Source organism: Epinephelus fuscoguttatus, linkage group LG1 (genome assembly GCF_011397635.1).
Source record: "Epinephelus fuscoguttatus linkage group LG1, E.fuscoguttatus.final_Chr_v1".
NCBI classification, from domain to species: Eukaryota; Metazoa; Chordata; class Actinopteri; order Perciformes; family Serranidae; genus Epinephelus; species Epinephelus fuscoguttatus.
This window is the reverse complement of record NC_064752.1, coordinates 36687168-36702670: the sequence shown is the minus strand read 5'-3', so window position 1 is coordinate 36702670 and position 15503 is coordinate 36687168. Positions and strand designations below refer to the sequence as shown.

At 41.0% G+C, this 15503-nt stretch overlaps 1 protein-coding gene across 3 annotated transcripts in view; it reads left to right on the top strand.

Annotated features, from left to right (window-relative positions):
• mdfi (MyoD family inhibitor) overlaps positions 1 to 15268 on the top strand; it is a 39254-nt gene extending 23986 nt beyond the window's left edge. For all 3 annotated transcript variants that reach the window (XM_049584304.1, XM_049584323.1, XM_049584314.1), the window contains exons 4-5: positions 7636 to 8007; positions 9562 to 15268. In XM_049584304.1, the coding sequence (XP_049440261.1) occupies positions 7636 to 8007; positions 9562 to 9815 (626 nt within the window). In that variant the 3' untranslated portion in view covers positions 9816 to 15268. The remainder of the gene's footprint in view (positions 1 to 7635; positions 8008 to 9561) is intronic.
• Positions 15269 to 15503: the final 235 nt, after the last annotated feature.

Below are 15503 nucleotides of genomic sequence, written 5' to 3'. Positions count from 1 at the left end.
GTGGGAGCTCAAAACTTTACCCATTATTCAGGTGAATATGCGTGCTTGTCTGCTTAACAGTTGGTTTGTGTATCATCTCTGAACCCCATAAGCCACTATCAGCCTGAGTGCAGTTTAACATATGGTCTGTGTCATCTGCAACCAATCAATCAATCATCTTGTGTTCCTCTGGCTTCAAAATGAGCATGAAGACGTGACAAAATAGCTGTGACTCAGGTCTGTGGTGAGGTCATGGCTGCGTGACATCTGTGAATGTGTGTGCCAGTGTGTTTGCGAGTGAGAGGGTGAGGAAACAGAAGCAAAAACAGAAAAGCTCCTCATCCCGTATGCCCCGTCTCGCAGTGATGACATCAGAGCTATAGAATGCGTCTGGCCCTGGGCCTATGACAAGCTGTCTGAGAACAATGTGCAGAGAGAGCTGTTAACATATGTGAGTGTGTGTTATGACCCCAGTCGAACACGCACGCACAAGCACACACATCCCTGTCAGTGATGTCATGAATACACTGCCGTCTTTGACGTCACGGCCGCAGCAGGACACACATGTTCACAGATGTTTAACTGCTCACACTCTTTTGGACTCTCGAGGAAACATTGACACATGTAATTCATCACTGACAGCATCACAGTAGCATTTATGACACGTTCACTTTGTTTATTTTTATCAGTTTGAAATCTTTTCACTGAACGAGGTCATGACATAAACCAGATAGAAGACAGTTCTTTGTTATGCATGTGTGAATGAGGGCATGGAGTGTAAGGGAAGTGCTGAGTGGGGCTGTTTGTTATTATCTTGTCATCAAAGGGGAGGAGTGTGCAGTGTGTTGTTGGTGGGAAATCTAACAGGACTGTGACATTGCCTTTAATTAGAGACCAGTCACTGTGCTGAAGCTGTTTTCCATCTCTGTTCATCTGCCTTAATTCTCTCCTTCCTTTTCTTTCAGTCTCTCTTGTCTTCCTCTGAACTTACCATCTCTTTGTTGGTCACATTTAAACCAATATTTTACTGTCAGATAAGGGTGACACAGTGTTGGAAAGTCCAGCTGTGCGGGTAGTGGTGGGTCATGTGTGAACAACGTGGCTGGCTGATGCCTCAGGTCAGGGTTTAGTGTTGCTGTGTGTCATGTTGTTCTTGCAACTCCGCTGCTGTTTCCTCTTTTCTTCAGAAAACAGGCCCTGACTCTCTCCTTGAAATATTTGCGCACTGTTTCCATTCATTTGTCAGGTGAAATTCACACAAATGAGTCAAATGTTGCAAAAAAACAGTGAACCTAAATGCCTTTCCAGCAGCTGGGTTTAAGGGAATAAATAGTGTTTCTGAATGTCAAACAACCACATGAAAAATTGAACAGTTTTTCCAGAACTTTTGGGTATTGGGCAAGTTGTTGTTTTGCGTCAGCTAATGTCATGTTTCATGTTTTTAGTCAAACACAAAAACAAAGAAATGTATTTTGGCAAAGTTCAAAACAAGATACAAAAGACTTATGCCCATGCACAGCTGTGTTTTTTCTGGTATAGAGGCGGCTCTTCCGCAAACATGTGCAGGCACGAACACATCAGTCAACTTAATATGGGCCGACCCTTTGAGTGCTGAGGTAGTTTGATCATATTTAGTTTATTGTATGTCAACACTTTATAGTGAAAGAGAGCATCTCAGTGATTTGTGGTTAATGCAAAATAAATAAGACACAACACATTCAGCTCAGGATAAGACCTTTAAGACTTGGTGCTGGATCCATATTGTAGATAATAAATACAGAAAGAGTAGGACAGCACTCCAATTTGACTTTTTAATATTGCTACACAGACGTTTTGGGCAAGACGCCCTATAGGTGGAATTGCCAGAATACACACTGAAGTAGGGTTTCTTGCCCAAAACGTCCTTGTGGCAATATTAAAAAGTCAAATTAGAGTGCTGTCATAATCGTACTTTTTTTTTTGTGTGTGTGTGTGTGGTTAATACGCCTACTGTTTAAAGGCTAATTCCTGTTATTTTCTGTTTCTGGTGATTGTTTGCTATCATAAGGATTGATTGAGTTCAAAAGTTCCTCAAATACTTAACTCTTTTTTGCTGTCCTTTGCTAGAAGTGCAGCTCTCGAGTACACCCTCAGGGGCCGAAACAAGCTCCAACAACTGAACCTGAAAGGCAACTGAAACATGTCGTTTTAACACAGTAACACTCACAATGAAATCAGACCTACCTGTTGTACCTCTGTCTTTAGATTTGTCTGTTGCATAAACCTTCCTTATTGTGACGCTGTATGCACATCATATTGTATGTTCTGTAAGTTAACTGCCCACTAGGAAAAGGTTTAAGCTTTCTATTGGTAGCCACAGATAAGGTGAGGCAGGTTTTGCAGGCTTTGGCACAAACACACAGTGCATGTAGGAGCACCACTGATGTCAGTGATCCATCAGTTATTGGTTTCAACCACAGCCAGATACACAAGTTTGACAGAGAAGTGTATGAGTAATGCTATGGTTAAAATAAAAAGATCAAATGGACTTCTATGACTAAAAAGTTGTGGTAAGAATTTTAACAGAGGTGCTCTGTTAAACTCTGCTGTCTTCATTTAAATGGTGGGATTGTGGGACTGTGTGGTAAAAGTGGTGAGACTCTAAACCAGGGATAATCAACTTGCTTTGCCCGGGGGCCACTTTTTCAAAATGACAAGATAAGATGAATAAAAGAGATAAATTCAGTTGAAACAGCTTCACACAGGTCAAGTGTACATGGGTGCTTTTATAAGATTTAAGGACATCAGGGGCTTAGGGGGGTGCAAGGGATTCTCCTGGCACTTCTTTATAAAGCTCTATTTTGATGCTTTCTCAGCACTTCGGAATCTTATTTACATCCAAAGTACAAAAAAAATTGCACAGTTTTTCATGATGAATTAGAAAATGGACAGCAGGGCACCACACACCCTATCGTGGGCCACATTTGGCCCGCAGACTGTAAATGGAGTGTCACTGCTCTAGACAAATGGCTTTTTTTCTCCCCAATTTAAAGTAACAAGAATGAACCTTTCATTTCAGCCAAAGGTGAGTCACAATTTCGTGACTCACACCTAATTTTGAAGCTTGTGCATCTGACTTAACTCTGTGTTCACAGTGCTTTTTCAACACAGCGAGCGGGTGCAACTAAACAGGCCTCATTAACACTGTAGCGTTGGTTGGAGCACTGTATAGCAGCCAAAAATGTGGGAAAAGTTCATTGAAAGCTGCAGCAGCAACTTATCATTTTCCCATTCTCACAGTGTTGGTAGTTGACACTTTTGGCTCACAATTAAAAACAGTTTTGTAAGAAAAACCCCAGAGCGGAGTCAGTGGGTAAGATGTCTCTGGGAGACAGGGCGAAATGTTTTACAGGCACTTCAATATGGTTACATGATTTTGAAATGGTGTGCAAATATTTTGAAACTGAACTTCTTTTGCGCCAATCAAGCCAAGCCCACATCATTCTTTATTTTCATCATTAATGTCATATGTCTTCAGTGACAAAACAATTACACTGCAAGCAATCAACATTTGCTTTAGTGTTTAGAGAGCAGGAAACATTTGGTCAGCATTTGTGCTCAATATGGACAAAAAAGCATTTATGCTCATTTGTGTATTGTGAGCAAGGAGGCAGATTTTTGGGTGCACTCACCCTCAATCCATTCATCCTTTTTCCCATGTGTTGTTTACTAATCAAGTTGCATGTGGGAGTGCACATTTGCTCAGGGGAAAAAATATATTTTTCTGCACTTCTGTGACTTACCATCTCACGTCTGTAGTGTAGACATTTCAACACTTTCAACACTTTAACCTACATAGACAGACAAACTGCACCAGAGGAGACGGCAGGATAAAGCAGCTGGAATAGAGACAGACAGAGTTCACAGTCACTCTGGTGACTCATTCCAGCAGAGGATAAGTAGAGAGAGAGAGAGATGAACAGCAGATCTCTGGTCTGGGAGGGAGGTGTGTAAGTACAGGGTAGCTGAGAGACGCCAGGAGAGAAGGAAGAGGTGGAGGGTGTGTGAATGGGGTGTGTGTGTGTGTGTGTGTGTGCTGCTGCATTCAACTGATCGTGACTCACTCGTGCTCGCTCAGCGGCCCAACACATCTGCACAGATGTACATGTACATACACACACATCAAGGAGGTCTTAAGACCCCCAGTGGTTGATGCCGCTGTGTTAGCGCCGCACCCGCACACTCTGCGGTTTCCCAGTCTCATCATGTTAGTCATTTGGCTCTTTATTTGCTGTTATTTTTAACTAGCTCCCACTGCTGAATCATTCTGTTTATGAGTCACACCCATGCATCTTCCTGGTCCAAATATGCACAAGCAGCAACCCATTTCTTTGACTTTGTTTTCTCTCTTTCTCACTCCATCTTTCTCCCCTACTTTCTTGATTTCAGACAAAGGGACCTTGTGTTTTTTCTCTGTCCGCACGTGTTCTTGCATGCATATATTTGTGTGTGTGTGAGTGGGTCTAACCTCAAGCTCTGTTTGGAGACAGTCCTGACTCCTCGTCTCTCTCCGTCTGTCTGTTTCTCTGCCAGATCCGCCTATGTACTGTTCTCATACACTCGCACACACACACACACACACACACACACACACACACACACACACACACATACACACACCACAAACTCACAAGAAGTATGAATTTCTCAACAACTCACAATCCCCTGGACAATACAGACCGAGAGGGAATACTGAAAAACTGCACACAGCTTCCCTCCCCTCTCTCTAATCCGCTTCTTCTCTTACCGACCTACATCCTGGCCAGCTTGGAGTGTTAAAATACGGCATTGTGCAAAAAGAGAGAGCAATGAGAAAGAAAGACAGGCAGAGAGGAGATGGAGTGAGGGAGGAAAAGACGAAGAGAGAGAGAGAGACATAACACAGCAGAGCAGCAGGTATTGACTTTTGACATACTTTCGAGGAGAAAGTATGGCTCTTTCTCACTGGCCCTGCATATGCATGCACGCCTACACACTAATGCACACAGACACACACTGGCCCTGCAGCCTGCCAAACATCTGGAGCAAAGTTAGAAAACGCTGAATGAAAGAATCTTTAATAACACTGGATTGGTTGTGTGACCACGGCCATCAGCCAATCAAAACAGGGCTGGATGGGTTATCTGTCTCCGAGCGGTTATCGAACGGACGCTTTTATTGCCCGTCGTGTTTCATAGCTACAGCTCAGGACCACACTCTGTTTGCCTCCCAGCGCAACTGTGTGTGCGTGCATCTGAGGTACAGCTTTGATTTTCTGTGGCTCTGTTGTGCTCTACCCTGCCCCGTTAATTCTCACCACACCTCCCGACACCAGATGCTTTCAGGTCAAGAAAATATTTAGGGCCTCAATAGGATGGTATTAAATACTACCATAATATATAAAAACCAGGCCTCCGTTTTATTCTTCTTTTCAGGGTGTGTGTTTGGTTTGGCAGAGGAGGTACGTTTTTCTGCCTCCATCTCTCTCGTTGAGTAGTTAGTACTCGATAGCACTTGGAAGTAAAATATACTAAGTGATATACTGAACCAAGATGAACAAATGCGCACAGTCTCTGTGTACTTTTTCATTAAGAACAGTTCGGTATTAGGACTTCACAATGTTCAGTGCTTGTAGGTCAAATGTATCTCTGGTTAAGAGGATGAAATGTATAACTTAGCAGAATCTCCAACAGGCAGCAGTGCTAGCAGATAGCCAAGTCGGACATTTGTATGGTCCAAATCAGAGGACGTGGCTGTGCATTCATCCCCATTAATGCAGCATCAGCTTAAACTTTGATTGAGACAGAGAAGCAATGTCTTTGCCTCATTTTTTCTGCTGCTGACAAAAACAGCATATCGTCTTCATAAATATTGCCTCCACACCCTGTACTGTTACAAAACAGGCTGCTGAAGTCTGCTGTGGGACTACAACACTTTGCCTAATGTTAGGGCCGAATTTGATGGTAAACCTACTGTCATAACGAAGCCTGAATGCAAACAGTGCTATAAAACTGTGTCGAGCAAGTGAGGTAATACTTCACAACTTGCCAAGCACACTAGTGAGACACCAAGACCTCTCCAAAGAGTACAAAACACTACAAGTTAGCTAATAAGCTAACTAGCTAGCCAGCTGGTAGGATGGTGATGAGCTGCTAAATTATGACATACGTAATGTTGGTGCATCATTAACATCGCATGTCAATGTCAGGCCTACCCTGTACTCTAAATGGCATGAGAAGCATATAAGAAAACGTTAGTTCTAAAATAAGAAATGTATGAATCTATAGTTATTTTGGGGGCCTCATTTTTGGTGTTTTTTAAAACAGTTAAGCTAAATAGCATAGGGCTACCAGCTAAGATGTCTTTTCTACACTACAGTGGCTATATAAAGTCTTTGTCACAATGACGTAGTTTCAAAAACGACTCACCACCGCAGGGCTGTAGGCTAAACAGGCATCTTAGAATGGCGTCTTGTTGTTTACTAACAGTAAAAGGGTCTATCTGGTCTCACAAAACGGCCAGTAAAAAAGGCACACTCCCACCTTCAATTTCACAGACCTAACATTGCCCGTATTGAAAACAGTGTCCCTTGCTAAAAAAAAAAAAAAAAATATGTCTGTCAATTTTGGAACTATTTACAAATAATACATGTGTATTGTGCAGGGCAAGTCTATAATAGGCTGCATAATATATTAACATTTGACTCAGTAAATGACTCAGATTTATGGCAATTTGCCCTGATGTCTCTGAAAGAAAAGATTTCAAAGAAGATTTCAAAGATTTCATTGTAAATGTATTTAGTAGACTCTGGGGTGTGTGTAACAAAATGTGATTGAGTATAATTTCCGTATTAAGTATCGTGACACTAAAATTGGTATTGGTGTCAGTCAAAATTCAAAGTCAAAATTTTGGTATCATGACAATACTAGTTTAGAGACATTTTTTATGTTGTATCAAAACTGCATTCTTCCAAAAACTCAGGTGGTTAGCATAGTTTTTTCAGAGACAAACACTCCTCTCTTCCTTTCTAACACTCTTTCATTTATGCTGTCTTTCCCCCCGTCATCTCTGTACAGTTGTGTAAGAGTCTAGACAAGTAGTATCAGGGGTCAGATAGAGCTCTTCCCATGAGCTGTTGCTTTTGGGGTGGGCTTTGTAATTGGACTTAGTTTCCCAGAGCCTCCCTCTCCATGACGCAGCAGCACAAGTGTGCACGCACACTGAAAGGTGCCTCGAGCCCTGCCTCAGAGCTGTACAGTGATAAGCTGCATTATCCACACATGTTGGCAAGCCTGCTCACACACTATTTCAGTCCTATTCATATGTTTTATATAAATGTTTTCATGAACACCTTTTTTAAGTCTGTTTCAAAGCAATGCTCACATGCCTGTATAGACATTGAAAGCACTGTTGGTCACTGTAGGATATATATGATCAAAACAGGAACAGCTGTAGGGCAGTTAAACACAATGATACGACCTTAATGGTGGTAGAGGTTATTTTGGAAATTATATGACATGAACACATCGACAGCAGCATCAATGATCTGAACTTAACTGATCTGAATTCATTATTAATTTTAAACATGCCTACTGTCCACAGCCTATTGTAAATTAATGTTCTTTTGTCCCTCCCCAGCTCAACCATCAGCCAGATCCACGCCCATCCACCACACCCAGCCATGTCGGACACAGCCCAGCAGCCAACTACGCAACGGAGCCAAGCACCATGCGCACACACACTCCCCTCACACGCACTGTCCGCATCACACACACACACCTCACACGCACGCCCTCCAGTCCAATGGGGTCAGGAACGGGGGCCCTCATGAGCATCCTAAGCTGGGCTCCCTCCCCAGAGGCGGCTCATCCACCTCCTCGTCCTCTTCGGCGGGACCCAAGCACACCAAGAAATTGCAGTCCAACCCCTCCATCACCTCCCAGAGCAGCAAGAGGAGCAAGAGCAGCTCCAAGAGCAACAGCTCCCAGATTCCCACAGAAGCACAGGACGGTGAGATACAGAAACTGACGGAGGAGCTGGGGGCAGCAGGAGAGGGAGAGATAGTTAGCAAGGTTCAAAGTTTTATTCCACACTTCTGGTCATAGAGGAGGATCAGAATTCTTTGCACATCTTCTCCGACCCAAAAAGCAGTAATAGAAATCACTGCTTTTTTGTAATTTCTAAGGTTTTGCCATTAATTAGCACTAATAGTTTAACATAAACATAAAAAGCAGCAGTCCAGAGCTCAGCTGAAGAGTGTATTGTTGTACCCACTCAACATTTGCATTGTAATTGCATTTATAAAACTTTACCAACTTCACATTTCCACTGAAAAATGATTTTTCAAAAACAAAAGGAGAAATGCTTCAGGCTAGAAAATATTTAAATACGCTAATGTTGTCATTCCTTTTGTATCCATCCTCTTGTCATGGCTTCAGTGGTTGTGTCAACTTTAGTGTCTTTAAAAGTAAACAATCTGGATCTGTGGCAAACTGCAAATAGTACTGTATTTATCAGGGCTGCAGAATATGAAGAAAATATGTGATATGCCATAACATTGTTGAATATGGCATTAACAACATTAGCTGTGAAAAATATAAAGGTATGAAAGTGTACTCAGTTCCCGACTCAGACTTGCACAATACCTGTGCTTGTGCCACATCGTCTCTCTTGTATCCAAAATACTGCCAGACGGCTGAAGAGCTATTTTTTTAGGCATCAGTTCCTCTCTAGCATTGGCACTTTTGTCTGCACTCATCTTGTCAGTTTTTTCAGAATAGTACAGCAGCACTTGTCTAATAAACCTCACTAGCATATGTGCAGTCAGCTGATGCCTGACAGCGAGGGCTCTGTCTGATTGGCCAACAAATGGTGCCTAAAGACAGGAAGTAATTAATACATTATTAGTATTTTAAAAGTGGAATATCCCAGTGTTCATCACGCAAGTTGACATCGCAATAAAGATAAAAAGCAATATATTGTGCAGCCCTAATGTTAGTCATTTTCAGTTTAACGTAACTGTTCCTTTTAACAAACACTTACAAGTACAGACTGTACTGTCTTCTGCATGACTAACACTGACACTGAGAGCTTTACAAAGAGGAGTGGTTCTGTGTTTGAGCAGAGAGGTAAAGATAACAGGCTTATTACTAAAGGAGATTTGGTAACACCAGAAATTAGGTTTGTTTTTTTTTTTTTTACTCTCTATTCTCTATTCAAGAGCAAGTCTTTGTGCTAATGCCACCAGGACATTGGCAGTCCTTAGTCTCTGAAGAAAAATGTTTTTATATGAGCTAATTACTCCATCATGTCTCATGATTTCTGACCTATCACAGTGACTCCACTGCCAAACTATTTATGACTCAGTTTCATTTTTTAAATTTCAGTTTGCTTTATTGGCGTGACATGTAAATATGTTTGTGATGCCAAAGCACACAGAGAAGGAAAATACTGGATGAAGGAGAAAAAGAAAAGCCTATTAGAAGACAAACTGGTTACATAAGAAAATAATTATGAATGGTGAACATTAAGAAACTCACTCTGTCTGCTTCTCTTTCTCCCCAGACTGCTGTGTCCACTGTATTCTGGCCTGCCTCTTTTGTGAGTTCCTAACTCTGTGTAACATTGTGCTGGACTGCGCCACCTGCGGCTCCTGTGCGGGTGACGACTCGTGTTTCTGCTGCTGCTGTGCTTCGGAGGAGTGTGGCGACTGTGACCTGCCCTGTGACATGGACTGTGGCATCATCGACGCCTGCTGTGAGTCTGCAGACTGCCTGGAGATCTGCATGGAGTGCTGCAGCCTTTGCTTCTCCTCCTGAGGACCCCCGCCACCACCACAGGAGGCAAAGTAGACGTCTGCTACACTCTGCTCCCACAAGCCCAGGAACAACTTCGACCAGTGCCTTATCAGAGCTGAGAAGTGTTCCACCCAGTCTTTGTTGCCCGGGCTCTGTGGTTTACACTATATGGCTGGCCTAGTTGGCTTCACAATATGTCCAATGTTTCTTACAAGGTTTGCCAAGAAAAAGCTGCTGAAAGCAGTCACTGGTGAATTCTTCCCTCCTTTATTGATCAAATGATGGGACAGTAACTTCCCCGCCTTGTCTTTGCTGTTGGTCCATTGCTACACAGCTTGATGTATGGTGCGGAGTGAGTTCCAGCTGTGGTCCACGAGGCTGTGCAGACTGGGCCTCTGGACCCTCACAGAACAAGCTATTATTACAATGGAGCCCCTTGTGTCGTCTGAATGACTGGAGTTCTCCAAGCATGAAAAATGACCTCCAAAGGCAAATGAGAAAATGGCTCCATTTAACCGGATTTTAGTGTTTCTGAAGATAAGAGCAGCAGCATAATGGGAAAATGGACGCTCAGATCTCAGTAGAAATGTAGTCTGTCCTCCTGTCCTTGGCAAGGTTAAAGTCTTCCAGTTAGATTGCTTACAGTGGCCTTTGTGACACACACACACACACACACACACACACACACACACACACCCTTAGCGGAGGATGTTAAATCCACTGCTGTCTTTGTCCTTGTTGCAATGCACAAAATAGAAAAAACATTAATGGTGGCTTGTGGCAATATTACAAACTTCTTTTGTCAATATGCATCTCACTTAATGGACTTATTCAGAGAAGAAACATGATCGCGTCATGCATCAGCCTGAAGATGGGTCCCATTAAATGAGTACTGTAAGTGATGGACATCAGAGCGAGTGGTTGATAGCATCGGTCATGGACACGTTCTCTCCTCTAACATGTGAAGGGAGAGAGTTCTTAATCAAAAGTCTCTCCTCGTTTAATGTTTCACATCATGGTGACTCGTACATTGTTTGTTCGGAGGGTCTTCAGCTGTATTCAGTGATTTCCTCCTCATCTGAATGGTCAGAACTGGCAAGGGACTGGTAGAGGATTGGAAGGCATCATCTCTTTTTTTTAAATACATTTCATTTTTCTTTGTCGTTCTTGCTATGTGAACAAATGGCCTTGGCTTAGCTTAAGGCCTGAATTTTCAAGTAGATTCCTCGCCTTTACCAAATCTCTATTAATCCTTGTTTTGTAGATTTTAGTTAAGATATTTGCATTTCTCCTCTAATGTGAAAATCACATTTCTGTGTTATCGGGTTTCGCCGGGCTCTCTGTTCAGCAGACATTGCTCAACATCTAATTTAATTCCTTGAGTGAAAATCTCACGACATTATGCTAAGTTAGATCCATACGCTCGTAGTATGAATGGTACTCTTTTGATAACAGGCCCGCACTCTCGTACGCTCAGATGCATACCTTCACCAACCCAATACCTCTTGAGATGTCACCTAGATCTGTTGTGCATTTTAAAATAACTTGATACAAATCTCTCTCCTCTCTGATCAAATACTGTTTGTGCAATCCTTTTTTTTCCTTGGAAATACCAAAGAGTTTTCCTCTTACTGGACCTTGGTTTCTAGACCTACACTTGCTTGTACTTTGAAGGGTCTTTGCTATGCTAATGTGGCTGTGGTTGGTTAAACCCTATTTTTAAGGGCTGAAATATAACACTGTTGATTAAGACTATACACTAAGGCTGTAAATCCACCTGATAACACCAAAGCAGAAAATGCAAGTTTTTTGGAAATCAGCTTGCAAAGATAATATGACTCTTCATGTTTATATCAGATTGAACGTGTTTCAAATTTTGACACATGTTCCAACTCAACTGAGACAAAATCCTGGAGAGTCCTGGAAAACAATGCAATTTCTTTACAGTACAGAGAGATTTATGAAGGGAGAACTGGATTATGTAATGTTGTGTATAGATGCGATAACAATGTCATTTGTTTGAATTTAAAACATATTCCAAATGCCGATTCTGACGACGTTGCTTCTTCTGGGGATGTGTTCTCTGTCACCAGACCTACCAAGTCACAAAACAATAGGCTGAATCACAATGTTTATCTACAATAACTTCCAGGTAGAAAACATAAAACACACATAAAATCAAATGGTACTAAACTAATGGTAATAAACTAATGTAATTCGTTTTTAGACACCTAAAAGAAGCCCACCAAAAAAATAAATATCAGTTTAAGTGTATGCTATATTTTAAATATTTTCACCGCTTTACTTTACTGTCAGACAGCGATTTGAGATAGAGGTCATTGAAGCCATCATATTGAAGCCACCAGACTCCACTGACACAAACAGTAATTTTACTTAGCAGAACACTGGAGTTAATAGTCGCCGCTTTGATCAGTTAGCATTAGGCGTGGGAATAACCAAAGGATGACCATGATACGATATTATCACGATACTCAAGTTACAATACAATATTATTGTGCTATGCTGAGTATTGCGATAAAACATGTGGCGATATATTACCTTTTCTCAACTGTAAATTATTTCACCAAAGGAAGTAAGTTTAAGTCTGTTCATCTTAATTAAGCCTTTTTTTTTTTTTTTGCAGTAGCAAGATGTATCTAGTGGACTGAAAAGCAATTGCTTTTATTATTCTTGTAGGCTACTAAAAGTTTAATTTCTATTTGTAACATTAGTAATTTATATGATAAAAAAAATGCTCCATGGCACGTGATGAAAATACCGTGATACTTTGCTGTATCAGTTTTTTCCCCCACCCTTAGTTAGCATCAAAGATAAAGCGGGGCAAATATACTAAATATAGTGTACACTCGCACTGATAGATTTTATTATGAGACTACATTAAATTTTGCTGCAGTTACATCCACAGCAGTACATACCTGAGCTTCTGTGCTGATAGATTTAGTTTATCAAAGATGATAGCAAAGCAACACAATACATAACATTGGCACAGCAGAAATGTCAGATAGGTTGGACCCAAGTGTTTAACTGTATGTCTTTCAACATTATAGTTATGGCTGAAAATTACAACAGAAACCAATAAATATGCCAGTTGCACATATCTCTACAATTGTGTCTACCTGGAAGTGAATGTTGTTGTTAGCATGACATCACAGTGATTTGGTCTACAGGAATGATAAAAAACAAAAAACAAATCTGGTTTGTCAACAACAGAGATTAATCATGACAAATAATAAAAATGAGTCTACAAATGTTAGTGAGCTAATAAGCTAAATTTAGCATAGCTGGCCTCCACTGGTGACAACAGTGCAGCTACTCTGCCTGTTAGCTGGCAGGGTTACGATGAACACTTCATCTTGCTTTCATCAAACTCTTTGTTAAAGAGATAGTTCACCTCCAAATTCAAAATGTGCATATCTTCCTCTTAATTGTAGCATATTTATCAGTCAAGATTGTTTTGGTGTGAGTTGCTGAGTGTTAGAGATATCAACTGTAGAGTTGTCGACCTTCTCTTCAAGATAATGGCACTAGATGGCACTCGGCATATGGTGCTCATAAGACCAGAAACTCAACAGAAAAACTCAGCAGCAATGTCTCTTTCCAGAAATCATGACCCACTTACTCAAGATAATCCACAGACCTTGTGTGAACAGTTTCATGCAGGAACTATTTACTTTCTACCAAACTACATCCGCCAACTATATCACCACACAAAAGGAAGCTAGCTAACCTAACACCACTGAACAATCTAATGTCACAGCTCGGCCAAGGGGACCGCTATTATACATCTTGTGCTGTCACAAGCATGAGCCGAGCACAAGTCTCTCGTTTATGAGTAGATGCACACTTCCTTCTGCGTGGTTATACAGTTGGCAGATGTAGTTTGGTAGAAGGAAAATAGTTCCTACATGAAACTGCTTACAACAAGGTCTGTGGATTATCTGGAGTAACTATGACTATGATTTCTGAAGAAAAAAAAAAAGACATTGCTGTTGAGTTTTTTAAATACATTTTTTGGCACTTTGAGCACCACAAGCTGAGTGCCATCTAGTTCCATTATATTGGAGGGAAGGCAGACATCTCTACAGCTGATATCTCAAACGTTCAACAACTCACACCAAAACAATCTAGATTAAAAGATCAAACTACAAGTAACAGGAAAAATATGTCTTTGATTTTGAGATGCACTGTCCCTTTAAGGCAAGCAGGAATATGTTTCCAACCTGCTCATTTTACAGCGAAAACAATAGTTTCACTGTTTATTGACCCAACCCAATCGACGTGTTGTTTCCTATCATTTATGACTGTGCATAACCACAACCTCACTCACATTTCAAGATTCTTACCACTGCTGCAGCGTCTCACTGGACTCAAACACAGTCAAAAGGGGCTATCTTTAAGGCCTTCAAAGTCAAAATAAACACAGTTTTCATAAATGGGAAGCTTCCAGACAGGCTTATCTGTGCTTGCAAATGTTGCTTTCCATTATGTTGAACTGATTTTTACTTTGCTCAAATTCCTGTCTCCAGCTCAGATGTAACTGGAGGAATAAAGTCAACAAAAACACTACCTGTGACAGACAGCATGGCTTTGCAACTCTCTTTTTGGCAGTAGATCATATAAACATGTCTGACTCTCCTGTGAGGTTCCTGGTTTTCAAAAAGTAGCTTCACCTGAGTTTTTGAGCAGATCCTGTTGGACTGTAAAGTGCAGTGAGGAGGTGCAGCAGAGTGCTAAGTCTGTCAGTACAACATAAATCATGTGAAACAACATTTTTAATAAGGTTTGGGTTGAAAAACAGTGAACACATCATTTGAGTTTTATTTAATGATGTTGGAATAATATTTTATGACTTGATCATTAAATACGACTTTATGTCTATGCTAAGAAGTGCTTTGCAATTTGCAGAGGATGGAGGCAGTCTGGAGGGAGGGAAAACACTACTTGCTTGGTCTGGAGATGGAGAACGCTGTCTGGACATAGAAAGTCCCCAGATGAACGCTGTTCTTACATTGGGGTCATTCTCTGGATTGTTGAGATGGTTTGGAGATACGGAATTGATGTCGTGTCAGAATTGGATCTCCAAATATTTGTTCTCAATCAAGCTATTATAGTAATACTGGAAGAAAACCCATGTTTACTTTCAACGTTGTCCATACTCAGTATTATCAGTATTTTGTCTTAGAATTACCTTGACTACAGAAATTTGTAACTGTTGACTTTCATGGATTTATTATCTTTTTGTGAGATGTAATTTGGATATTGGTTTAAAGGGCTGGCCACCTCTGCTAGTACTCGTAAAATGATTCTAGCCCAGCTGAATTGTTACTAGACTGTAGTCCACTATAATGTCATTTTGTTTACACTACCCCCATTTTATGTCAATTTGAATTGCTGTCCTGGAAGTCACATTAAAATCTCTTAGTTTAATACTGAATAAACAATGTGAACTCCAGGCTACATGTATCATTCTTTCTTCGTTTTCACATAGGGTCCATGCTTATTAAATTAAGGCCTTATTACATTATGGTTACATAAATAGTCCTGTTGCACTGTAGTCTACCCTATTAGAAAATGTCCATGAAGCAATGCCATGAAATGAATCTAATAACAAAGAAGTGCTTATTCATCACCCGTGCAGTTTTGAGTTACTGAAATTCCAGATGCTGCTTAAACTATATTCAAACATTT